General features: G+C 35.9%; 3 protein-coding genes across 5 annotated transcripts in view; 1 reads left to right on the top strand and 2 right to left on the bottom strand.

Moving 5' to 3' along the window:
• Nucleotides 1–7,892: 7,892 nt before the first annotated feature.
• Nucleotides 7,893–9,382, top strand: LOC126865633 (serine/threonine/tyrosine-interacting protein-like). The gene is made up of 5 exons (XM_050618409.1): nucleotides 7,893–8,064; nucleotides 8,446–8,526; nucleotides 8,601–8,752; nucleotides 8,847–9,035; nucleotides 9,109–9,382. Exons 1-5 carry the CDS (start codon nucleotides 8,026–8,028, stop codon nucleotides 9,308–9,310), a joined length of 663 nt encoding a protein of 220 aa, XP_050474366.1. The 5' UTR covers nucleotides 7,893–8,025; the 3' UTR covers nucleotides 9,311–9,382.
• A 91-nt stretch (nucleotides 9,383–9,473) lies between these two features.
• Nucleotides 9,474–12,434, bottom strand: LOC126865638 (NPC intracellular cholesterol transporter 2 homolog a-like). Its single transcript, XM_050618414.1, has 6 exons — nucleotides 12,159–12,434; nucleotides 11,412–11,551; nucleotides 10,377–10,487; nucleotides 10,104–10,288; nucleotides 9,940–10,023; nucleotides 9,474–9,722 (listed from the first exon to the last, which is right to left on the bottom strand). The coding sequence occupies exons 2-5, from the start codon at nucleotides 11,494–11,496 to the stop codon at nucleotides 9,940–9,942; spliced, it is 465 nt and encodes a 154-aa protein (XP_050474371.1). The 5' UTR covers nucleotides 11,497–11,551; nucleotides 12,159–12,434; the 3' UTR covers nucleotides 9,474–9,722.
• Nucleotides 12,435–12,681: 247 nt separating this feature from the next.
• LOC126865621 (neuroligin-4, X-linked) overlaps nucleotides 12,682–25,202 on the bottom strand; it is a 262,423-nt gene continuing 249,902 nt past the window's right edge. For 2 of the 3 annotated variants that reach the window (XM_050618365.1, XM_050618366.1), the window contains exons 11-14: nucleotides 19,086–19,419; nucleotides 18,473–18,736; nucleotides 17,820–17,982; nucleotides 12,682–16,730 (exon numbers count right to left, since the gene is read on the bottom strand). In XM_050618365.1, the coding sequence (XP_050474322.1) occupies nucleotides 16,581–16,730; nucleotides 17,820–17,982; nucleotides 18,473–18,736; nucleotides 19,086–19,419 (911 nt within the window). In that variant the 3' untranslated portion in view covers nucleotides 12,682–16,580. The remainder of the gene's footprint in view (nucleotides 16,731–17,819; nucleotides 17,983–18,472; nucleotides 18,737–19,085; nucleotides 19,420–25,202) is intronic. The other variant, XM_050618367.1, reaches the window with a different exon arrangement.

Here is a 25,202-nt window from a genome sequence, read left to right as displayed (position 1 = left end):
TGTAGGCGATTTTTCTTGTGCAGTACACGGGAAACACTACGTATCTGAGGGGCGACGCGGTATGCTTTTATAGCGGTGCCCTGCCCAGGCCCAGGGAACTAAGATGAGGCGGGGGTACAACGATTGCATTGCATACAGACCCCTTTCACCAATAGCGATCGACCCTTTCAGACCCCTTATTCGGTGCTCCACTGATCGCAGATACGTTCCACTTCCGTCAACTGCGATGACACCCTAGAAGATTTTAATTCCGTGTCCTTACCAGAGAAAGCTTTTGGAAAAAATCGAAATGTCCGCGTAAGATTGACCTGATTCGACGCTATAGAACGACGGTACGTACATTCGTCGATGGAGAGAAAAAAACGAGATCTTAGATCATGCGAAACACTCATCGTGATTTCGTATACCTGCCCTTCTACGATTATGAATTATCATTTCTTCAATTTATTAATTAGTCATCCTGCGTTGCTTATCTACGTACCTTGAAGGGAATATTTATAGAAAAAGAAACGTAATAATTTATATTGTCATCTTTTAAATCTTGATAGAGTTTCGCCATATCGTGTGTGTACATATTACAATGTCATGTCAATCATCTCGAAACAGCGATGGCGATAGACAGAATTGCACAACGAAAAATTAAGCACGACTTCCGGCTAAATTGACGTAACATGAATTACAACGAGGCTTCGTCGAGTACTTTATGAAATTTTCTGGTAAAATTTTACCTCTTCCTCGCAAATTCATTCTCCTCATCGACGTGCTTCGATACCTTCCAACGATATGAATCTATTATCGGTACCTAACAATGTGATAGTTGTCGCAAGAAAGCAACAGTGCCTTCATGATTCCACTGCTCAGCATTACGTTGTTTTCACGAAAAACACAGTTGGGTCAAGTAAAAAAGCATTATATGTACGCCAGCAATGGAAAAGATTTAAGATGAATCAGAAAAACGAGAAGCTGCACAGTCATTTTATCGTTCTTAGTTTATAACAGACATTATACCAACGCAAAGTTAAATCCTGTCACGTGTTTTTCTAACACGCCACGCTGAATTAAATTCGGCCACGAAAAAGAAAATCGAAATGCTCAGTGTTGTAAAGTTGAGTAAGCAGCAATTAGTCATTGATCATAATTCTGTGATGCTTGTATTGGCGCATATAAACAATGTAAGGCGCGGTGACGCAACTTTGTACGATACATAAAATAGTAAAAGTCTGAAGCATTTTAAAATTTGAATCTATTCTTGATCGCAGGTATCGAGCGTTACGATCAAATATTAATGTAAAATCGTGGAAAGAAAAGAATCGTTACTATTGCTAAATCGATCTACTATTACGGCAAAGCGAAATTCCTTCTATACGTTTTTGATCGGCAGAATATTATGCAATTGTAACTAGAAATAATATAGAGAGCGAGACAAAGTAAAATTCTGTTTCAATTTTCATCTCTCCCACCCTATTTATCCCAATTATTCCTCGCGTCGCTAATAGGTTGGATTTTACGACTCGCCAATTTCGTAAGCGGTGTAAACGCCAACTTTCTGTAACGTAACAAGCCACTGGAGTCCAAGTAAAGTCGTAAATGCATCTAGTTCTTGGTTGTGCGTTTATATTGTTTAAATTGTATCTATTCTAAGAAAAAATTAACATTTTATGCCGAATCCTTCATCTTTCTCGAAGTAAAAAGACTCCCCTCCATTTCTTTCGTAACTTAAAATTTCTTACTTATCTTCTATGTTATACTAGCATAATATACGCGCGATACTCGTCATTCTGTCGATCTGATGTATTTTTGAAACGATGGACAAAAAGCTAAACCACATCTATTTTACCGAAGATGTCAACCTTAGAACTCGCGAACATTCTCCTATGTGATCTTCAGACACGAAGGTTGCAACGTTTCGCGAAGTTTCCACCTTGGCATGGTTTCTCTAAAGCGACTTTTCTCAATACCTTTGGCCTGCTCGATTTCCTTATCGAGAAAACTGGCCGCCCTTTACATGGGAGTGCGCCGGACAGTTGGTCAATCTTTCGCCAAGCTGGAAAACGTTTTGACCCGTGCGTTGATCACTGAAGATTCCCGATAGAATTCCAACTCGACTAAACGTTTCTTACGATAACGATGAATATTTAAGAAGAAAAAAAAGGAATAATTTAAGCTATTAAAGTGAATGATTTTGGTTGTTACAGAGAAAAAAGATTTTTAAACAAAAAGCCACCTGGAACGCATTGCTCGTAACAGCAATTATTACGTCTCGAGTACATTGATAATGAAGTTTCTCAACAATAAGGCGTGCGTTACTCGGGAATAACACACGATTCTCAGGCTTTATTTATTGTTAGCAGACTAGCTCATTGAATATAAACTGTGTTAATTTAAGATAAACGAATCAAAGCCTGGCCAGAAACAATTTAGTTAAACATGAAATGCAACATCTACTCATCAGGTATAAAGTGCAACAAAGTATTCGTAGAATAAAATCACCGGTTAACAAGGGTATACTTCGTTAAATATGTTTCGTGTTGGGATACGAGTTTCTGTGTGAATCTGTCCAAGTTTCCGTACGCTAATCGTCCCTGGAAAATATTTTTTTTCGATCGATTGGCAATCACGCGGGAACGGCCGACCGTCTACCAGTCGCCACTCGAACTTTTACGCAATTTCTGCGTATTACATTCGTTGTTTCTGAACGTGTGCCGCTGCAGAGACTAAAGACAACCCTGCACGGACGTTAGCGCGCTCGCAGCAGCGCTTAGAGAATCTGGAAAGTTTAACGATTCCCGTTATCCCGATTTAATTTTGACTAAAGATGAAGCATTTGGACGGTGTGGTTTATGGTTCTATGAACGTACAATATCAAGCTTGAGAACTTTGCAGGAACAATGATTATTTTATGCATATCTCTTCTCTTTCTTATTTTCCAAAAAATTTCTCCAACGTACATCTCACCATTTTCTCTGTTCGATTCCTATTAAACCTGAATATCATTAGGAAATATTGAGAATTTGTATTGGATCTAGGACTTAGATAAATGTATCAATTCCCATGATAAATTCTCTGAATGATTGAAGGCATCGTTATGCTTCGTTTCCTGATCTATTTCAAAGAGAAATTAAGTAACAGCTTTTTCTGGTTTACAAAGGCTATGCCATGAGCAACACCACATCGAAAATGAATATTCCACTAGTGCAGATCGAGTGGATCGAGCTCAATTACTTGCTAATGAGCCAGACTAGCGTAACACGATCGTTTATGCAGTTACGTTTTATTAGAGACTTCGTTTACTCAGTCGATGTCCTCCAGAATTCTAAAATTGTCTGCAAACTAAATCGGCATATAAAATACCAATTGTCTCCAAGTAAGTCTTCCATTTACAAAAACTTGATTGTAATTCGTTAATTAATTTCCTTCTAGAGCCATACAATAGCGCGAAAAGAAACGCCTGCTCGAAAAAATTCACGCTCTGTCGAGCGGACAGAAATCCGAAATACGTCTCAAGTTTTCCATAGTGTTGTAGTCGAATCACGAAAAACGATCTAACGTCGTGATTAGCGGTTCAGCAACGCCGGTCACCGGTACACGGGGAAACCGAACCATCGAGGAAGCTCCGTGCGCCAACGAATTAAGCAATCCACTCTGTTACAGATAAACTCGCTCGACCGCTACAGATTATGAGTCAGAGAAATTAAAGCGATCCAGACGTTTGCTGTTCAGATTATATCTATTTACTTAAAAATTGCTGCGCCGGTTATTAATCTTACCGTCTAAATTGTAATTTAAGGCGTAATCACAACAGAAGTTACACAAGTTAGATTGATGATTATTAAGAAAATACGAGTAGTATAGCAAGTTACACTGTTTACATTGTTAGTATTCTATTTCCCTCGTACAATGAATTCGCTGTTGATAATAAATTTGGTAGGCGTATGATTAATGACTGATGCGACGTAATTAACCGTAGTTACGTTTCTTTAAATTAAGAAAACGAATTACAATCTTCGACATCTCTGCCTAAAAGGCAAAAAGACTTTGGGCTCTTACACCGTATCTAAACCTTTCTTCTTCAATAACAAAGTTACACAAAACGTAGTGCGCGGCACGCTTTTTCTAAATTGTACGTTCTCACCGGACGAGGCGATTGGAAAAGGTGAATCATACTTCGATCGTGGCGAGCGATAGAAATTCGTGCTAACTTCTCCTCCCCTGAATACGTGAAATATCAATTTATTCGGAACTTCTTGCCAAAGTGAATGCTTTTTAAACTTCGCTGCAACAATTAGAGAGCAGTGATGAAATCGAACGATAAGCAATAACCGTACGACGGACCGAGAAACGCGTTGAAATCGGAACCTAGGGGAATTTGCATAGGCTAAAAATTGCATATATATACATATAATTTAAATCATATCATGAGACTCGTTAACAAATTGATTTACACGAGACAAATTGTGTACATGCTCGATTATAAATGTGCTAAATGTACACTTAACGTCTACGAATAAATAATATACCGTGGTTTATTATCGTTAACACCTCGTATAAAACATAAATACGTTAATCTTTCACCGCTATGTTCGAGTCTGTAATAAATTGTTTGTACTGTTGGGTACTCTTCGCAATTTAATCTTATACATAACGAAAACGATAACAAATTTCTTATGCCAGGAAGAGTAAGCGAATATTGGTAATCTGTTGCATCTGCTACAAAGTGAAAATACTCATGAAAATACTTGTCTTCTTTCACCGGAAGAACGGGACGCGATAAATCATCATGACACGATGCATACGTGACGCGTTAGCAGCAGTTGGATAGATCGTAATACTAAGAGTTAAGGTGGTCGTTTCTAATACATTCCCTCGGTGCATTTTTCTTCTCGGTGGATTGCTGAATTTGTCCTCGTGAACCTCGATCGCTCCCGATCGACGAATGGCAGAATGTGATTTCTTGTTGCTTCGGTGATCGCGTTTCTTGACGTTCGCAAAGTGGACATTGCCGAAGGGGCAACGTACCGGGTGACCTGACAATTAGGACTTGCCGGATTGGTTCTCGAAATAATAAGACTTGTTTTTCCTAGAATAGACGAGAAAAACGGTGGAGCAGTTAAGTCGCTTATAGAGTTCTAATAGCTTTGAATTGAAAGAATTAAACAGGAGAAAGAAGAAGGAAAAGATAATTTATTTCAAGTTGATAATAATGAAATTGGATATCTACCAAGGAAAATTCGCGATTAGAATCGTAATAATACAATTGCCCAGTTTCATTGACATGAAAATAATATAATTATTGGGCAACTTGAGACTGAACGGAATTCAAGGAATAGCAAAACACTATTCCTAATTTCTCTACATTCCTAGGCAATTATATGGAGCGGAGCCTCGAGGGGGGGAAGGGGGCACGCACCGAGTGAACCAATAGATCCGTGTGAGTATCTCACAAGAAAGAAAAATAGAGAATCGGTACTATTCGTTGTGTGAAAATTTCTGTGAGAGAAAACGATTTTAGAATTCTTTTGGTGCGTTCACGTGCAAATAACCCAAAGTTAATCTCGAAGGGAAGAATGACGAAAACGAAAAATACAAATGACATCTCACCATTGGGAAGTCAAATTTATTACGCATGGTGATCGTTGGTTCTGTGTGTCCAACGTATGCCTAGTGCTCCAGATTCGCGAACCATGGCTAGTGATTGCAACAATCTCGGTGCTGATGCCCTGAGGGCAATACGGATTCCCATATCTGCGAGCGCTCAACACGCCAACAAGCTTAGAAAGTAAACTTCCATGCAGCAGGACTACGCCGTCGGCAGTTGCCTGCTTAATTATTTAATTATACGGACCACGGTGGCGGCAACCATGTTACCGAGGAGAGCAAAGATCTAACAACCCCTATTTAGTGTAACGTGATGCTAGGCGAGAAGAGATATTTTAAAGTATCTTGTGATTCTGGATTCTGGACCAAAAAGAGTTTGAAATTCACTTGTATAACGTATGCTAGTGTTATAGCCTGAAACATCGTAATTTTTCGTTGAAAAAGAGAACGAAACGAAGGCGAAAGTTGTATAAATTTCATAATTATCGACTGGAAAGAGACGGAAACAGTGAAGTATATTAAGGAAAATAGCATTTGCTTATTTGGGAAATTAAGCACCTAATGTTTCGTAATACCGTCCCATATTATGGAAACTATTATCCTGTACACATAATTTGTTTTTCCTATTTATAGTTTATCGACAATTAAATCTTCTAATGTTGCGTGACCATGACAAAGTGGATTCTATCAGCGTAATTCTGCACTGCGCTGTAACGATAAACGATAGATATCCGTAGAATGGCACCATTCTTCGACAGATCAAGGTCAAGTTGTCTCTGCAATTTATTATCTACAAGAAACTACAATGTACAAAGGAACAACCAAAGAATTCATGTTACGTTAACATATTTCGTTATATCAACGCCTCAAGCAATTGCTTCGTGTATCCTATCAACTTTCCAAGCATTCAAGCAACTCCAAGCATCTTTCAACTCTGCATGTTTAACGCTATCAATGTTCAGTCTTATAGTCACAGAAATTAGAAAACCAACAAGTGGATTTACATCCTACGAAAATTACCCCCAATTTACTATGACAGCCATCTTTTAAAGATGTCATTGCCATAATTAATGCTTAAAGTTTTAAGAAACTACGATAGAATGAGTCTGTAATATCTTATAGGGAGACAATGATCATGTTGAACACCTCCAATTTCATGATAAGAATGGCCCAAGACATTAAATTAAGGCACGTATATAGTCACAGACTACTATTCGTTACATCAATTATAATTCGTGACCAGCGCGTTACGAAATAATGATCAGTCAGGCTGCAAAAGGCGAAGATCTGCTGATCAAAATTTACGCACTTGGTTAACGTAACAGTTCGCGCAAATAGCTATTTTCCACGGAAGCACGGGCACCGGCGCGTCTATGAAATCTATCAAGTGTTCCGGTAAAACGCGTATCAAGCACGCACACAGAATTGCGAACTGATGCCGCTACATGCATAGACTTTCATCGCGAAAGCGTGGCGATAGTTATAGAAAATTGTATTACGTCCCGGAAGAAAATACGCGCAGGTTACCGCAACAGGGAATCGGTGCCTCGTAAAATCTTGTATTAAACAGTTCGTAACTAAATTGCGTTGCCCAGCTCGTGTTCGTGGCCGAAAGCATACCGTTTCCCTTTTCTTTGTAGAACGGGAAATCTTTCTGCTACGCAATTCGGCTAACGATATCGTAGTTGCGCTATTTCTGAAGCGATTTTAATCTAATTTCCTCCAAACTCTTATCGTAATACATATCTTAAAATTAAAAAATAATTCCTTATATATTGCACTTGTTCTTGTAGAACGGTATTAAACTTATCGCATATTACAATAATTATTAGAATTGTAACATATAAAAATGACTAATTGATGAATAAGATAACTAATAGTATTATAACATACAAAAAAATAGATTATGATTAATAATACTTTATTAAAAATCAAATATCCGCCATTTTTAGAAAGTATCATTAAATTTTCCCTAAAAAGCATAATAAGACAATATATGCGAATTTTTATATAGATTTAGTATAAAATTAATTCCTGCAAGATCATACAACAATTCAACATTTACAAAGAAGCGTAGATAGTAAAATTAATTTTTCTATTTTCGGAAATCAATATCAATTAAATAATTTCTTTGGATTTTCTTAAGACAAAAGAATGATTATTTTATTTACCTGTAACTTATTTTATATAGTATAGCTTCTACTACTTTGCAATACATTATTCTTAAATTTTTTAACAGTAAAAAGAGATATAGAAATGTAATATAATTTGGATATTCTACACTAGAGGACGCCGTAGTAGCTCATTATATTACAAATGGCCACTGCTTCAGGAAACAATATCGAGATCGCGGGAAAAAGCATATCATATTTCTTATTTTCTAATTTACAGTCGAAATTTTTACACGTTTAAGTGCGCAAAATTAGTGCTATGCTGTCTCTAGACAATAATGAATCTCATCAGGATAAGGTACACGGCCTGTAATATCGATTTTAAATTGTTATAAAAAATGCATTCTTTGAATTGTAGGTTATATTATTTGTTATTGACATATTTTTTCTTTTTGTATATTTTCAAATATGCAACTTTCGTCATTTTTATATTTTATCATTTTTCTTCCGAGCTGGTAAGCTAATGTTGAGATTATGCTGATTATGTTGAGATTATGTTTTATGCATATTTCTTGTTTACATCTTTGCATTTGACATTTCTGTTAGTACTATTAAAAATAAATCTCGCTTGTAGTAGTTCGGATTTTTATTTATTGATAAACTTACCTTCTTGCAATACTTTGTATGTTGTGAGCTATAACAATTAACTATAAGAGACTAAAGAAAGAGTATTTTATAGGAAGCCACTATAGCTAAAGTACCTTACGCTAAAAAAGAAAAATCAAATGAATGGACATATACAATGAGAAGGGATATGCAGGTATATCAAGTGTAAATATTATCAAAAGATACATAAAAGATATATAGTTTAAATTAATAGTTATTTTACATTAGGAAGTGATACCTGGGTTATATCTTGGCCCATATAGTGCAGCTATCAAATCGCAACTACCATCTTTATTACAATCTGGCATAACACATATAATATGTGTTAGGCAAGACATAGAAGCAAATTTTATAAAGCCCAACTTTCCTGATAAATTTAAGTATGTAACCTTTATGACTTAATATAAGTAATTAACTAGTAAAATTGTTTTGGAAATGATTAATATATCAGAATAATTCATACCAATGTCACAGGTATCTTGTTTTGAATATTGCTGATACAGCAACAGAAAATATTATTCAACATTTTCACAAGGTAAGAACATTTATTGATGAAGCTTTGAACTCTGGAGGTCGAGTCTTAGTACATGGTAATGCTGGAATATCAAGATCTGCAGCATTAGTTTTAGCATATCTTATGGAAAAATATGGACTCTCCCAAACGTAAATTCCTACTTTTTTTCTTCTATTCGTCTTTGTTATTACAAAAATTATTGAAAGAGTATGATCTTTTTAGACGTGCATATACGATTGTACAACAAAGAAGGTTTTGTATAAACCCTAATGAAGGTTTCATGGCACAATTGAGAGAATACGAGCCGATATATCAAGCACAGCAAACATCAAGACATAGTTTATTGACACAAAGAATCAAAAGAACTATCCATCAAATGGATACTGAAAAAACAGAGGATAAATGTGATAAAATGGACAGTTGATGTTTCTTTAGTAAATGCTAAAGTTACCAAAAGACGTACTCTAAATTAAATAAAAAATAAACTTCATAAAAAGTAACGTTTTTTTACCTCGTCGCGTTTTGAAAAATACCTAAACATATGGGTATCTAATAAAATCAGGAGTCATATTATTTAATTTCTAATATAATATATAGAAATTAAAAATTTATTGCAATATGATTATCTTTGTATTAGATAAAACAATTATTTATCTAGATAAACAAAATACTACAGATTTAAACATTTCTCTTTTTAAACTAATTTATAACAACACACAGATTTTAAGCAATTTGTTTCACATAAATCCCCACTACTAACCTTACTTTTTATTTATTCAGCATTTAAGTTTGTAGCACATTATGTATTTAAAAAAAAATACATTCGCTTTTTGTTGCTGCAATATGATATTATATTTTTACGTTGCCAATGTTCTAATTTCAATAAAAATTGTATGAAACTTTTTTTATCATGTATATTAAGATAATACAAATTACAAAACATAGAAAATTAAATTTTTTACTCTTATATTTTATATATATTTCATACAACTTTTGTAATGTGTATATTTTTCTTTAAAACTAGAATTACAATAGATTCTGGATTAATATTACCTATTTGATTCGTGCTGGAATTAATATGCAAATAATATCTTCATTGTTCTCATCTTTGAGTTGCCACTTTACGGTAACACTGACCTGTAATTTAATGATTTATAGAATTGACCAATAATGTATTTGTAGCAAATATAGCTTAATAAACTGTCACTCTATAGTACCTTAGGATAGGATTTTAGTACCAGTAACGTATTTTTATAGTGAAATGTGGCATCACCCTTCTTTAAGGGACATTTAATGCCAGAATCAGGAGCTTGACAAGCATCTGCATTTGGCAATGGAAAAGGTATAGGAACATCCATCACAATACCATGCACAACTGCATTAACTTTTGAAACATCTTTATCTGCAAAATTATGTTTAATTTTTTAACTGTTTTGTGTTTGAAAGCAAACAGACAAAAAGAAATAGACATCTTATGTGAACATACTAACCAACTGTAAAATCGATATTAATTGTTGCATTTGTATTTGGTATTAAATCACATACAGATTTATTCATATCACAGTCCAGAGTTACAGACGTAAATTTTCCCACTTTCGAGCCTGTATGAAGAAAATTGTGTTATCAATAATTGTTATCATCTCATTAACATATTCTTACACTGTTTCGAATGAAAGTCGTTTGCTCATATTTATACACGTATATAAAACTATGTTGATAATTTTATTTATTATGATTAGTCATATGTACACCCTTTATGTAAACAAAGTTTCACATTGACAATTATAGAGAAGTTGTAGCCTCATGACTTTGAATTTCTGAGACAAGAATTTCCGCCATTTTTACGATCATATATTATTACATCAATTGTATGCTACTTAACCGATAATTAAGTGGTCTATTCAGTAAAGTGTGTTTTCTTAAAATGAAATAATTTTACATTTATTTGTGGTAGTTCTAAATTGTAAGAAAATAGCCGTTAGTGACTAATATATCATAAGATCAGCACGGTTTTGGACCATGAAATTTAAATGATAAAATATCTAACGCATGATTTCTGAATTTATTTGAATTATCTTCATAATAAAAATGATCAAAACAAAGAAATCTTATCGGTTATCAATCATGATTGTGTGCGTATGTTTTGTTTATTTATTGAAATACTGTATTTATATCGCTACAGAAAAAATAGTTTTATTATTAAAATAAACGACAACTTCAATTATTGTTCTGTATTTATAAAGTACTTTATAATATTGCTAAGATAATCAACGAATAGTATTGAAATGTATATTCAACTGATTTATTATAACAATCATGTTTTCCTTCAGTTCTTTTTTATATGTTACTGATAACCGATACAGCACAACAAAGCTAATTATATACGGCACGTTATCAACAAGATGTTATATTAATTTGTGAAAAACAGAAATACTATTGTTTGTAACTTCTACGTGCTTCTTTTGTCGCAATACTGTATCGGGGAAAAAATATTCATAATTAAAAGTAGTGAAATCGAAACTTACCACAATCATCGATATCGAGGGCTTGACAAGTTGGTGAGAAACTCAGGTAACATAGGACAAGAATTACAGCAATCCTTCGATACATGTTGTTCGTTTGGAGTCCGCGCAGCTATTAAACTCGTTGTACGTTGTACGGAGCTCTATATCGAAACAAACATTAGCCTGCTATTCTCAGCAGACATCACGTCACTCACGCTGTTCTTACATTACGTACATATCTTACGCATCAAATTACTACCACCTACGTCTAATGATAAGTCTGGTATACAATCATATCGGAAACAATTTTAGATATATGTATATGTAGATGTACCACATTTAATGTTATGATTCGTACTTTGCATATTGCATTAAAGTTTGGTACTGGCATTTAATTAGAAATCTGAGCAAAGAGATCTTACTCAATATATTAGTGCTCAATTGTTATTTAACTATAGAAAAGATAATAATAAATGGAATTGAAAAGCAAGATACTCGTCTATAGTATCAATAATATTTGAGGATATAATATGCACAATTGCAAACGGAAAGAATTATATGTATGATACTGTTTAAATGAACTGAATTGTCGAAACTGAATTCGTATGAGAATAATTTGTACGAAGACGAGTTCAGATGCACGATTATAAAATATTCTGTCCTTATTTTTTATTTCATAATTAATATTAATTCCAATTACAACTAATGGTAACTTTATTCTATGCTAAATTGGTAACGAAGTGACACGGAAATGATAAAGACGCTTACGATGTATGTAGGGCAATGTTGGGGCCAAGAAACCCTGATGCGCCATCTCCGTGTGTCTGCGAAGACAAAAGGCATCGTGTCCAGCGTGCGAAAAAAACATGCACGCACGTCTACATACATATAGAGACGCTTGCCAACTTCAATCGTGAGATAAATCCTCGTCAGTGGATAAATATGTATGTACATGTATTAAATTACCTACTGTTAATAAGTTTTCAACTCAGTCGCGAATATTTTATCATATGGAACGCTCTAATTTTTCTCAAGGTCGGTATTTCAGAATGTGAGATACGAAATCTCGTATAATGTCAAGTCTATCCTATATTTAGTCAATGCTAATGTTGACCCAGTCAAACGGAAAACAAGGAACAATCTTTTCATGTAATGTTTCTTGACTGTAATTTATTTCAATGAAAAACATTAAAAACCACACTTAAAAGTTCCCATTACGTTGTTTAACTCATTAAAAATTAACAAGATTTGAATAAAACGTGTATAACTTCTGGGAAAAATATTTAACACATACAATTAATATCACCATGTATTTTGTTATATATTTACAATTTGATAACAGAAACGTTAAACATAACAGTCAGCCTTGCCTTCGACCGAAAGATCTGTTTCAGGCATTTTTCGATGGAACGCGAGGCCAGCTAAAAATCACATAAATATAATAATATTCGCCATAATAAATTCATTACAATCCATAATATGTGTATTTAATATATGTTATTTAAATTTCCTTAAACATCTGCTTAACCAGCTCACTATCTCTTCCCGTTGTTATTCTTTCCATTACCGATCATGGTTTCTTCTTAATTAAGTCTACTATTACTCGCTTCTTCTTTAGTCTTATATTCGGATTGTCCATACTTAATGATATTTATTACGTAACTTTTTCACGAAATTTCGCAAGTCATCTTAAAAAAGACTTTATTCGGTATAATGAACTTTATTTCCTGTTTCTATTCATTCACGATGATGCTGAAAATGACCGATAAATTTTTCAATCGTATCATACAACTTGGCAAGAACATCGTACACATCCTTTGATTTATTTTATTTTAATTGCTTAATTGTATGTACAAAAAACTTTGATTTTCTTTTTTTTCATATTAACACGTACTCTTCTTTTTAAGCTCGGCCTTCATGTGGTGGTTCCATAAAAACAAGATTCTAAGTGGCTTAACCATGGAAACTTCCTTTAACGCGTTCACTGGGTGCCTGGGTAATGTTCGTGATTTGAACATTTAAAAATGTTTCGCAAATTTTGATTCCATTTGTCGTATAAATAGTAATAGAAATAAATATATAATTTCGCTTTTGATTTGATTAAGGACAGCTTGATTAGTTGACAACAGTGAAAGTGTTAAATTCTGTTCGGTGGTTAACTCTTTGAAGCATATCCTTTGAATGTTCTTACGTTGCATAAAGTGAAGTGTTATTGAAAACTGTATAACATTTACTAATTATGGCATCGAAAAATGTATCTAACGGTGAATCAGTAAGTATAATAAAAGTTGCTTACATATTAGTACAGATTAGAGTTTTATATTCAAAAATTTATTTTTTGGTTGGTTATAACGGATCGACAAAAATTTATTAACAAATTACTTAAGAAAGTATTTTAGTTTCTTTTTTATAATTTTACAATAACGTCTATATGATACACTCGTCGCATGATATTGAATTTTGAGCATTTAGAACAATGGAAAATAGATGATTAGGGTAAAATGGTGCTTCAAAGAATCAAGTCACATTGGAGTAACAGTCTCTTTTATTCGAACCGACCGACGAAATTCTTTTTTTACGTGAATTTACGTGTCCAGTGGCAGTGTGTTATACACGATAACAGTGATGTTAATTTTTATGTTACATCTATACGTATTTCTTTATTTTTACAAAAACATCACGTACACTTTGAATCCAATACGAATCGACTAATTTCTTTTATGATTTTTTTCTCTTTTAATGATTTAGCATTCTAGGGATCTTTAATTACATCCACTTTCATAGTGTATAGTTTAACACGCATGTTGATTCGTAGTTTCGTAAACTGTACGGCCCGATTTACATTAGCGATTTAGTTATCTGTGATTACCGCTACTGTACAGCTTGATTTGCTCTACCGACTTAGCCATGTTGTAATTAAATGTTATGCAATGGCTTCTCTGATTATGAGATGCTGGATGAAATATCACATTCGAACATAGCTCGAACTGTAATCGAATTACCATAGAATGACAGAAATTGTTTCAATTTTCTTCAGAGCTAGATTGCCGTATCCTAATAACGAATCATTTGTTAAATCTTCTTTCTAAATAGGAAAATAACAATATTTTTCTCTATATCGTAACTAGGTAATTAAAATTTGAATAGGTGTAAATCGAGCCTTTTTCACGTGATCATTTATCATTCAATTTCCCTTCGCTTTCTGTATTTTTTCTTTTTTTTTTTTTTTTTGTCAATAGTATACGTGGTAGTTCGAGTGAAACGAAATCTTCTCTCTGGAAGATTTCTCAATGTTACCAAAAGCGTAAAAAAGATGGTAATTACCCACACTCCATTTCACAAACGTTCATCGTCGGAACGGCATGTTTCGAAAGCGTCGCTCAGTCAGTTTGTTTTTCTTTCGTGAAATGGAATCGTTTCGAATTACGGTATTACAATAATTAATGGGACGAGGTTGAACGATATTGTTCATTGACGATCGAAGCTTTTGATTGACGAAAGAGATTTCATTATATCAATATATGTAAATCCAGATATTTCAATTCCATTTTTGTGCTTGAACCGAAGGAATTGCGATCTCTTTTGATTTTTCAATATTATTTTCATATACATATTGAATTAAAAACATTGTTATGAAGAATTTTGTACTTGAAGCATTTAATGGTAGTGTGGTGATTTCGGTTGTTCAATACTGTCCGCTTTTCCATATATTTCTTTATGAAATTTTATAAAAATTGATGCTTAACGATAATCTCCTTGTACTATGGTATATAAATTATGATACTTAAAATTCGTATAATTTTAATCAATGTTATTAATATCGAAATGAAATATCTCAGAGATTATAATAGCAAAAGATGGACGGCCCATTGTGTCGTATGTGTCAATAAGGTATCTGTTATCTTAAATCAAAGACAGAAATTCGAATTAATTTAACATTCGATTAATCTGTAGTATTTCCATACTTTACAATAATATCGTATTTAGAAATTCTTTGATCAATCAAAAGCAAAATCGAGTCGATTCGTCGTCGAACGCATTTTTTACAATGATGATTTGAGCGCTAATGATCTCGCACACTTACACTTTGTAACGTTTACAGTCAATTGTAGGAAGAATAAAATGAAAAACAGAATGGGAAAACGATTGAAACGGACGATCAAATTGTACGGGACACGAGTACATGTCTTCTTAGAAAGTAGCAAACATGTTTGGCTTTCACTTATGGTATAAATTCACTTTTTTGTCTTTTTATTTCATTAAATATATACAAGGAACATCTAACATCGTAGTGGATAGCGTTTTATACACGAGTCTCCATGATCGATTTCTGCTTTGAGCGTCTCTCTCCTCTCGTAATACGTAGAATTCATTATTACTGACTAGCTAGCTGAATGTACTCATTTGATTTCATTATGGAACGATTCCTTCTTCTTTGATTGAAGTACGATCAATCATAAAAAGAAAGTCGTCAATCTTATTTTCATGATCTTTGGGTATCGGAAATTTCCATTATATTCACGATTTATCTATCATTATCAATCACGATAAGGTTCTGGTATCCGTCGAAACACACGATTCAAGATTTTTCTTTTCATTTCGTTCGTCTAAAGGAATTTAAAGAGAAATCTACTCGATAAAATTCAGTTTCGAATTTCCCCTATTCGCACCTTATCTTGCAGTTCCTATATAAATGTCCTTATAAAACTTTCGATAAACTTCATTCTTTTAATCTTGCCACAATTTCATCATTTGAATTAGTTCCTCGAAAATTCCCACGAAGCCGCATTTTCTTTCTTCAAATTTCACGAGTACCTTTAACTCTTCTTCGTCGACGAATACCGGATTCTTCTCTTCCCTATATTCTTCAAATGTTCCTTTAATTTCAAGAAAAAGCTGCATTTACTGCCCCCCTCCGTTGGCTTTTGTAGCGCGTCGTCGTCAACTGGACGATGGAAATGGAAAACGGTACAAGCTTTCAGGCCAGGTACCAGTCGAGCGTTGTTCGCTGGAATTTCGATGGAATATTCCTAAAAGAATTTTTCCTCAGAGTGTTGTTTCGAGTATATCGAATTCATAGGATAGAACTTGACTGGCATTGACGAGACGCTGTATTTTTGATGTTATTTAGAGCAACGTCGATGCCGTGAGAACGTCCGGCACGACTGGTTTCGGAGGGGGGTCCAAACATCACACTCTCATCTCACTCATCGTAGCTTGGGACACACGACTCGATACGGTGGCATTCTGCAACAGGGGCTGGTTCTCGGGAGGACTCTTTGCTCGGGGGGGTGGTGGGGCTCTTGGTACTGTCAGATGTATGGATCCGTTTGGTGGACCCTAAAATTTCAAAATAGCGTTAGAAAGGAGAAATTTAATACTTTTTATTATTGCTAGACGATTGAGTCTAACCAATCTTTCATACGTGGAATATTTGTAAGTTTAGGTAATTTGAACGATAAAAACGAAAGGACCATTTTGATATTTTCTTAGGAAATAACGCGATTTAGCGGAGCAACTTAATTATCGAGCATGAAAGACCAAAAGATGGTGCGATGTACTGTAAAAAATAAACGTCACATTTTGTATGTCGAACTAATTTTTAATTCGATCGTCACCTCTGTGAGAACGCCAGGAAATTTCGCTTCGTTAATTCGCAGCATGCCTTTCAGGAAGGTTCTACAACTTTCCAAGGGAAATTGAAATTTTCGGCGAAAAAAGAAACGAAAATCGAAATAAGTATGAAGGAAAAAGACGAAAGTTGGAGATTCGTTTTAATGAAGTTTGTCGCCGTCGTCATCTCCACCAAATCTACGGAAATTCGCTAACAGGATAAAAGGGATGGTACCATCCGCCGTCAAAATAATCACCGCGCCGTGGAACGTCAAGAAGAAGCTTCCCCGCTGTAAATTTCACCTGGTCAGACTTTAGCAGTTTTAAAAGCTCCTTAATAAGATTATGAATGGAGCTTCCAAAGGCCGTAGCTCGTTAAAACAGCGGAAGTTTCTTAAATCAACATGGTGAGTACAGAGGTCCTCGATCTTAACGTCATGAACAAATTCGCTGTTTCTGGTTGATGGATATTACGAGATATTCCGTTTGTAGTATATCTTCTACGTTCTTTTCAAGACAAACTAGTTGATATTGAACATCGTGTTTAAATTTTGTTCGATGCGACGTCTAGATTGTCTTGATTATGGTGCAAGAAGGGTTTTATCTTGTTTGAAGAGAAATTTCGTACATGAGTAGGGCAATTTTTGGGAACGGTGTACAAATGAAATAAATGGAATCCAATAGAGCAATAAAAAGAGATTAATACAAAAACAAGGAGAGGTATGGAATTTTTGATTGACAATGGAATTTTATGAGACTCCATTCCTCTATCTAATTGCGATACGCAAACGTTGGAGTAAAATGACTGACTCTCACTTGGGTTTGTGCATTCATGTCCTGTATGACGGAAGCTCGGGGAAGAGTGGCATGCTGTTGCTGATGTTGCTTTTGATAATGGTGTTGATGAGGCAACGTGTGAGTTCCCTGGCCCTGTTGGAGAAGCGTGTTGGGATCGTTCGGAGGGCCTTTCATAACGTTCCTGGAACGACGATCGATCGTTACGAGCTTCGTAACAGTTACGGATTATACGTAATTATTGGTCAACTGAATGCGTCGCTACATTAACGTCGAACAAGAATCATGCAATAGGGTGTATTGGGGGAAAAGGTGGTCATCGATGATATAAATACGAAAGGGTGATATGAGAAGCTTATTTACAAGATGAAACGACGATAAAATGATGGATGGTATAATTTCTAATTTGATTACAAACTATTACAAACAAGGGATAGTAAGAGTATTGTTTAACATTAGGGAGCTTATGTGAGCATTGGGGCAAATATCATTAACGAATTTATGACCACCTTTTCATTAATCTCCTACATTGTGTCTTTAATAATTTCATTTACACCATCTGGTTAAAGCTAAATTAACTTTGGTACAATTTCGTACTTTCGGATTCTGTTTTGTGAATATATTTGCAGTTAGCGAGAAAAATCGACGTTACAAAGCTTTAAAAGAAGCTATACCTTCTCAGCATTTCGTTCTCGACATCGACGATAACTTGACCGCTTCCGGGGAAATGAGAATGCGGCGGAGGCGGTTGTTTGAGCTCGGAGAAACCTCGTGGTCCGCACTGTTGGTTTAACATTTGTTGCTGCTGAAGGCTTTTTACCTCGAGTCTTGTTTTGTCTCTTTGATAGTAAACTCCCGCAAAAATCAGCACGTTCAAAATCAGTAAACTGCATCCGATCGCGATTGTCACGCTCAAAGCTGTAGAGTATGCGGCGTACCTGTAGAAAGAATAAATTATTTACTTCTTATTATTCAACCAGATTTCATTATTTCTATTTTATTCGCACTTGAAACTTGAATACTCTCTTTTGATAAAGAAATCAAGCATAGTTAACATTAGTTCTGAAATCTCAGAAGAAAACGAACCGAGAAATTTTTCTCAACTAGGGAAGCAGCTGTTTTATAGTAGCTGGTAAAAATAAGAAAGACATGCGTTTATAATTGAGCAGTTCTGGCTATCCGGTTTAGCAAATGCATAGACGATGTTCCAAAGATGCAAAGACAAGGAGTAGCACAGCAAGGTACTTTATTAATGTTTTCATTACGTTGAAATTGCTTATTACGCACCCAGCTGCATCCAGGCTGGCTAGAGTGTCTGTACTGGCGTTATGAACGTTCTGCAAATTCGTGCTCTGAATGTAGCTAACACACGTGGCAGCATTGTAGTCTGTGGTGGTTGGTGGTTCGGTGGTGATGTTCTTCCTTCTGAATTCTTCGCTAATCCTACTCAGAGGATCCGGTCTCACCGAGCCATCGTACAGGCTAGGGTCCGAGTGTCCACGAAATAGATTGTGCCTGGAATCCACGTCTTCCATTCCAGCTCGATGGAGTTCCGGAACGAGGCGAAGCCAAACAGACAGCTGATGAGCTCTGTAATGATTCTTCATCTTTGGCCTCATACCTGAAAAAATAGGAGAGAAGTATAAAATTTGTATAAATAATTACGAAGAGTTTTTACGAGTGAAGATAGATAGAATCTTTTCCATTAAAGAAATCAATTGTTTCTTTTCCTCGTAATTTCTCGATCTTTGTCTTTTTTTCGTCGTATTGCTTTTAATAGCAAAAGATTCTGGAATTTATTGTTTACTTTTATATTTTAAGGGCTAATATCTCTCCATCAGTTCGATGGCTGATAAAATATGAATGACGCTTATGAAATCGTGAGTTAGTTGTACCGATGGTCCTTTAAACAGTTTTGAAAGACTTCTCGTGTACAATGCCATTAACGGCGCGCAAAACGAGCATCGGTACGCTTCATAAAGCGTGCTTTATTAAAAAAGTTTTAGAAATCGTCTGATCGAAATCTTTATTGCTTTCGTTGTATTTAACATTCTGAAATCTCCGACTAGCAATTAAGATTTCTTCTACGAGGAGCTCTTCTATCCTATACGTTATAGTCGAAATTATCGGTTCAATGAGTAGCGCTTTTCAAGAAAAGATTTTAGTTCCAACCTTGTGAATGCTGGAAAAACCGCGTACGAGTTTCGTGAAAATTTCATTCGAATATAAAGACATTTCAACCGGGCGTGTCAGAGTTGAAGAGTTCCTTTCTGCTCTGCTTTCCTTTTTTCTTTCTCCCCGTTAGTATAAGTAAAGAACATTTCTTCGCTTAAAAATCCTACTTCTCAACTCGGAGATGAAGCAATGCCTTCGTATAATTTAGCAATGGTTTTGCTACGTTACGAAAATTGACTGGTTTAAAGAAAAAAATTCAAAGATTTTAAGATTCTGAAATGTACACGACTAGCTAAATAATTCTATCGTTCTATACGGCGAGAATTGTGGTGTAGGTACGACAGATCCGTTCGCATCTGCTTTTGATATCCTGGATACGAGCGGTTGTATAGTAGTTGTCGCGGTTCCGTTGCCGATTCTCTGTGACGGTGAATAGTGTCGAAAGATTGGACCGTTATTCGATCCTCCAACGGCTGGACACGGACATATGCCAGGTGTCATGGTCAAATGGGGAGGCGAGATATCAGCCGGAAATTTGGAAATTACTAGAAAGGTTACGGATAGAACCTGGTGAAATTGCGATCGGCATTGGGGAAACGTTAATTAGATTCGATTTTTTGCGGAAAGGACGGTTCAAAGCAGAAGTGCGAGTAATTAAAGCGGAACATGACCGACGAATTTGTCATTGTCGCGAACGAGAGAACGACCGGCGTGTGACAGCGTACGCGCATAAAACAATGAAATTAATGAAAATAATTCTCTACTTGCGTACGAAGTTCTATGTTATATATTATTCGCTAAAATGATAATAGAAAATTTTGAGGAAACCTATTTTTATATTTTCACTTGTATAAATGAGCTTGATGCTCCTTCCTGAATTACCGTTATTACAATGCGTTTCCATGGCGCGACCCGTTGAATTATCAAACGTATCCTCGCAACGGTGAAAGAACATATGCGAAGTTTCGGTCCCAATTAAACGCGAAAATAAATTATTAACACAAGCAAAACGGATTAAACGCAATTGAAAATTTATCCACGTGTTAAGCTAGAATAATCCCGTCTGTCCAACGGAAATGCAATCAAACAAAGACTAATGTGATTCCTTCGTTTTATTCGATGCTTGATCGAATTAACTCGACAATCCACTACGTTTTTATCCTACGTTTTATACGCGCGTAATTTTATGCGTTTTTAACTGGATACGCCTCCATCGAGCGACACGACTTAAATCTCCATGGGCAATTGGCAATTTCACATTAGATTTCGCGTACAAAAGAATTTACTGCTATTAAGCTGTTTAAGTTACGAACGTAGCTGCATGCCAAATAGGACGAGTTCGCTTAGCACGGAGAAGCCGGAAACAGATGCGAGAAATAATATTGGGTGTAGTTGTTGCGCCGCGTCTCTCCGTGACATTCGATTTCCGGTATTGTACGCGTCAAGATGCTTGATACTTAGAAGTCTGGATCATCGACAATCCACTAGACACGGGATAGGAAAAATGAATTTCTTTGAGCTTAATGCCGTGTAGTTTGCGACAAGTGGCTCGAAATTTGGCTCTTTCCACACGGGATATTGGATAGTAGAAATATGTGAAAATGAAACTCGCGCTTGTCTATCGAGCAAAATCTATTGTACAAAGAAACAAAGCATCGTTGAAATATCAGTGTCAACTACGATAAAATTCGTTCGGAAGTGATTCAAAGCAAAACACGATAGCGACGAAATTCGTTGAACGGTGAATTCGACTGATAATTAATCTTCTTAGATTTTTTCACATGACACAACAACTGTGGTCGTTTGAAAATTGAGATTCACGGTCTCGTGAATATTTCGGATTTGTCGCGAGAAATTCGCGTGCTTCCACGAGAGCAACGACGCGGCGCTTCTTTTTCCGTCGGTTATCATCCGATACAGTTGACTGTTCCCGAGTGATAACGACCAACTGGACGTTTCGTTTGAACCGTGTACGTCTGATCACCGACAAAATTTATTTTTGTTCCGTGTACTCTACGGCTGATAGAATTGTGTGTATCGTTACGACTCGAAGAAGCTGTAAATCGATTCGGTTTATGATATCTCTATGTTAGAGATGGTTTACGATACGATTTTCTCTCTACGCTTGATTTCTTACGAGACCTTGACAGTTGTTTCTGGACACAGGATAGTTGTCTCACGATTAATGTATTGATTCACTGTGAAGGTTTCTGTCGGTCTAAAGTCTAAGCGCTTTATCCTTAAAATCTCTTAAAAACACGAGGTGGATATTATTATTAAACGTGTTGGTTGGTTTATTAAGGAGACGAGTGATAAAATTGTAATAGTCGATCGTATTAAAATCACTTTAAGTACAAGTATAAAGATAGTACATATATGCCGGTCGTAATCGTCGCTCGCTCAATGCTACTGTTCGGCTCTACGCTCGCTATTCGACTGTATGACTCGCTATATTGATTCGCTATAATGACTGTCCTAGAGAGCACGTTCGTCTATTTGTATCAACCGGTGGTATTATAAAAGGTGCAAATGTAACTCTGGTTGACGATTACAAATAACGGCGATAATGTTTTGTTCGAAGTTTGTTTACCTTTGAACCTAGCAAACCAAAACAACGTTGGTATTCCAAGACACAATAATATGCTCCCGTTGACTCATGTGCTGCTACAAACATGTGCATGCTCATTTAATGATAGGTCAAGATTATTCGGTGACACACCAAGATAATTGCAAGATTTTTACGAGGTTTTTCCAAGACCATTCCAAGATTATTCAAAGTTTATGTGAATATCGTTGAATATCCGAATTTGTATCTGCAGTTTTATGCATAAGATTCTTTTTTCTCGAGTTGCTAGGAGCGTTCTCTAAAGAGCGGAACTACGTGTTACCTGGAAAGCACCGCGATTCGAATACTTGAGATAAGTTTAATGTGATTTATTGCAAATCGAACGTGCTAACCGCACTTAAATATTGATGTATGCGGTGTCAGAAATTCTGGCCGCGCGAGAGCTTCTAGAAATTGGTCTCTCTGTATGGGTAGTCACGAGACCGACCATTCCGTATCCTCGGAATGTTTGACAACGAGTTCCGTAGATCGGGAATGGCAAACGCTTTCATGCGAGGATTTCCGTTCCTCTAATAGTATCGAACTTATCACGAGAGCATGGAAACCCGTGTAGTACGAGGTAGAAGAAGAAAAGCAGGAAATGAATTTGCGCACATTTTCACCATCACGTGAAAACGTTTTGACGCTTTCTTTTTCTCATTTCCCATCAGCCGATTCATCGAATTTCGATCCATTCAGCGAACTCCTTCGGATACTCTGGATTGTCTCTCGACACATTTTCCACGCTCCACCGCATATGGAACATGGCATTCTATGATATTCTCCAAGTTCGACTCAGACTTGCTGATTTCTCTGTGCTGTGGCGCCTAAGAAGTATTATATTCTTTCCTTTGAATCGACGCTTTTAAAACTGCTCTAGAGAATTATTACACGAAGTAGTAAGTTTACTTGAATTTGTATCTCTTTTTTTTTTTATTTGCTCGACTAAATGGAATAGAGAATTCTATGCAATTTTCAGAGTTCTTTAGAGTTACTTATTGAGATAACTCGGTTCCTCGGGTAAGAACGAAACTCTGGATGAAACTCTAGTTCCAAATTCACGTTGACGCGAACTAGTCTCTGATGAGGAGACACTTTAGTCGACAAAGTAATCCGGGAAACCCCGTATATGTCGTGGACACGCACGTATATATCCAGACCTAACGACTTATTCTTTTAAGACGCGCTAAAACTTCTGAAGGACGTCTTTCCTCCGCAGACGCTATATTCTCTTGACTTTTCGAGAGTGTGCCTCACCCAGAAATATCCCGATGCTGGCTTCACAAAATAAAACGAATAGAAACCCAACGCAGTAGATAAGCCATGACGTAAACGTCAACACATATCTCATAAAAATTTTCTGCTTCTGTCGTGATGCGCATCATCTTTTCGTTCTTTGCTTCCCTCCCCCTTCCCTTCAACTTTTACAGTTTTCGTTCCGCATTTCAGGTAGCAGCTTCTCGAATTCTCCTTTTCCAATCTTTCTTCGAGTTTCGTGCTCTTTTTACTCATCGATAGCTTTTTAAATCCTCGCCGGAGTCATGTAAAGAGGAATAAAAGAAGTTGCTTGATATTCTTTATACACTCGTCACAGCCATACTCGATCAACGCGACCGGAAACAGCTAGATTTCTTTCGAGTAACACCGTGTCTCAGTATAAAATAAATCCGTCCTTTCTTTTCCTGGATAACTTCTCTGACATAGCGTATCGTGGAATACGCGAATCGCGAGAACCATCCTTTTCTACCAATTAATGGAATCGGACGTCGGTTCAGTTTTTCAATTTTCACGAATTTTCTTTGTCATAATCTCAACGGAGATCATTACAGGAATTATAATTTTGCTCGTACACGGTAGGATCGGACGTTCTTGTTGACTTTTCTCTATGTGTTTTTCCTCTTTCCTCTCTTCAGGAAGAAATTTCGTACGAGTAAAACGGATTGAAGCAAAGCGGATGAACGGAAAATTAGAAATAGGTTCGTTAGTTACATAGTGCATTTGTGTTATTTTCAGAACTATGGCTTTGAAGTTGGAACAACTCAGAAATATGGTTTTATATTTGACCTTTCAAAGGTTGGTGTGATTTGCTTTTTTCTTTGAGACGGGCAGCACTTCCTCTTGATTTAAACCCGTGAAACATTTTATTTGCGAGTATAGTCGGTTTGCATCAGGTTCGGTTGGAAAACAAACAATATTTCTCTAGGATCGAGTTCGTATAATCTCGATCTTCTACCGGTGAACATTTTTTTCGAATTCTTTTGTAGATCGAGGAACTGCAATTTTTTTTAGGATTCATGTTTTCCATCTGTAATATTGGCGATATTAAATTCCCTCGAAACGCACGAGGCCAGTTTCCACTTCAACTTCGTCATATTGTATCCACGATATCTCGGATCTTTCTCTCAATTCACAATGCGTTTTACATTATCCGATGAATTTTTTAAATCGCCATCGTTTCCGTGTTTAATTCATGCGTCTTTATTAAATTCGACCCAGCCGCTAAAGAACGGCCTCGAGTTTCGTCCGTTAATTAAACGAGATCGCGCTCTCGCGTTCTTCCACGAATACTACCAGACGTTTGAAATATGATTTCCCTTGGAGAGACGTCTGTCCTCGTTGAGAAT

The sequence above is a fragment of the Bombus huntii genome, chromosome 5 (genome assembly GCF_024542735.1).
Source record: "Bombus huntii isolate Logan2020A chromosome 5, iyBomHunt1.1, whole genome shotgun sequence".
Classification (NCBI taxonomy): Eukaryota; Metazoa; Arthropoda; class Insecta; order Hymenoptera; family Apidae; genus Bombus; species Bombus huntii.
The sequence above is the reverse complement of the archived record's forward strand: the minus strand, read 5'-3'. Positions and strand labels throughout refer to the sequence as shown.

Coding starts and splice junctions, on each gene's coding strand:
- LOC126865633 (XM_050618409.1), top strand. CDS start 8,026: ATGCTGTCTCTAGACAATAATGAATCTCATCAGGATAAG. Junction 8,527..8,600: donor CAATGAGAAGGGATATGCAG/GTATATCAAGTG, acceptor ATTTTACATTAG/GAAGTGATACCTGGGTTATA. Junction 9,036..9,108: donor AAATATGGACTCTCCCAAAC/GTAAATTCCTAC, acceptor TGATCTTTTTAG/ACGTGCATATACGATTGTAC.
- LOC126865638 (XM_050618414.1), bottom strand. CDS start 11,496: ATGTATCGAAGGATTGCTGTAATTCTTGTCCTATGTTACCTGAGTTTC. Junction 10,488..11,411: donor CCTCGATATCGATGATTGTG/GTAAGTTTCGAT, acceptor TTCTTCATACAG/GCTCGAAAGTGGGAAAATTT. Junction 10,024..10,103: donor TACTAAAATCCTATCCTAAG/GTACTATAGAGT, acceptor ATTAAATTACAG/GTCAGTGTTACCGTAAAGTG.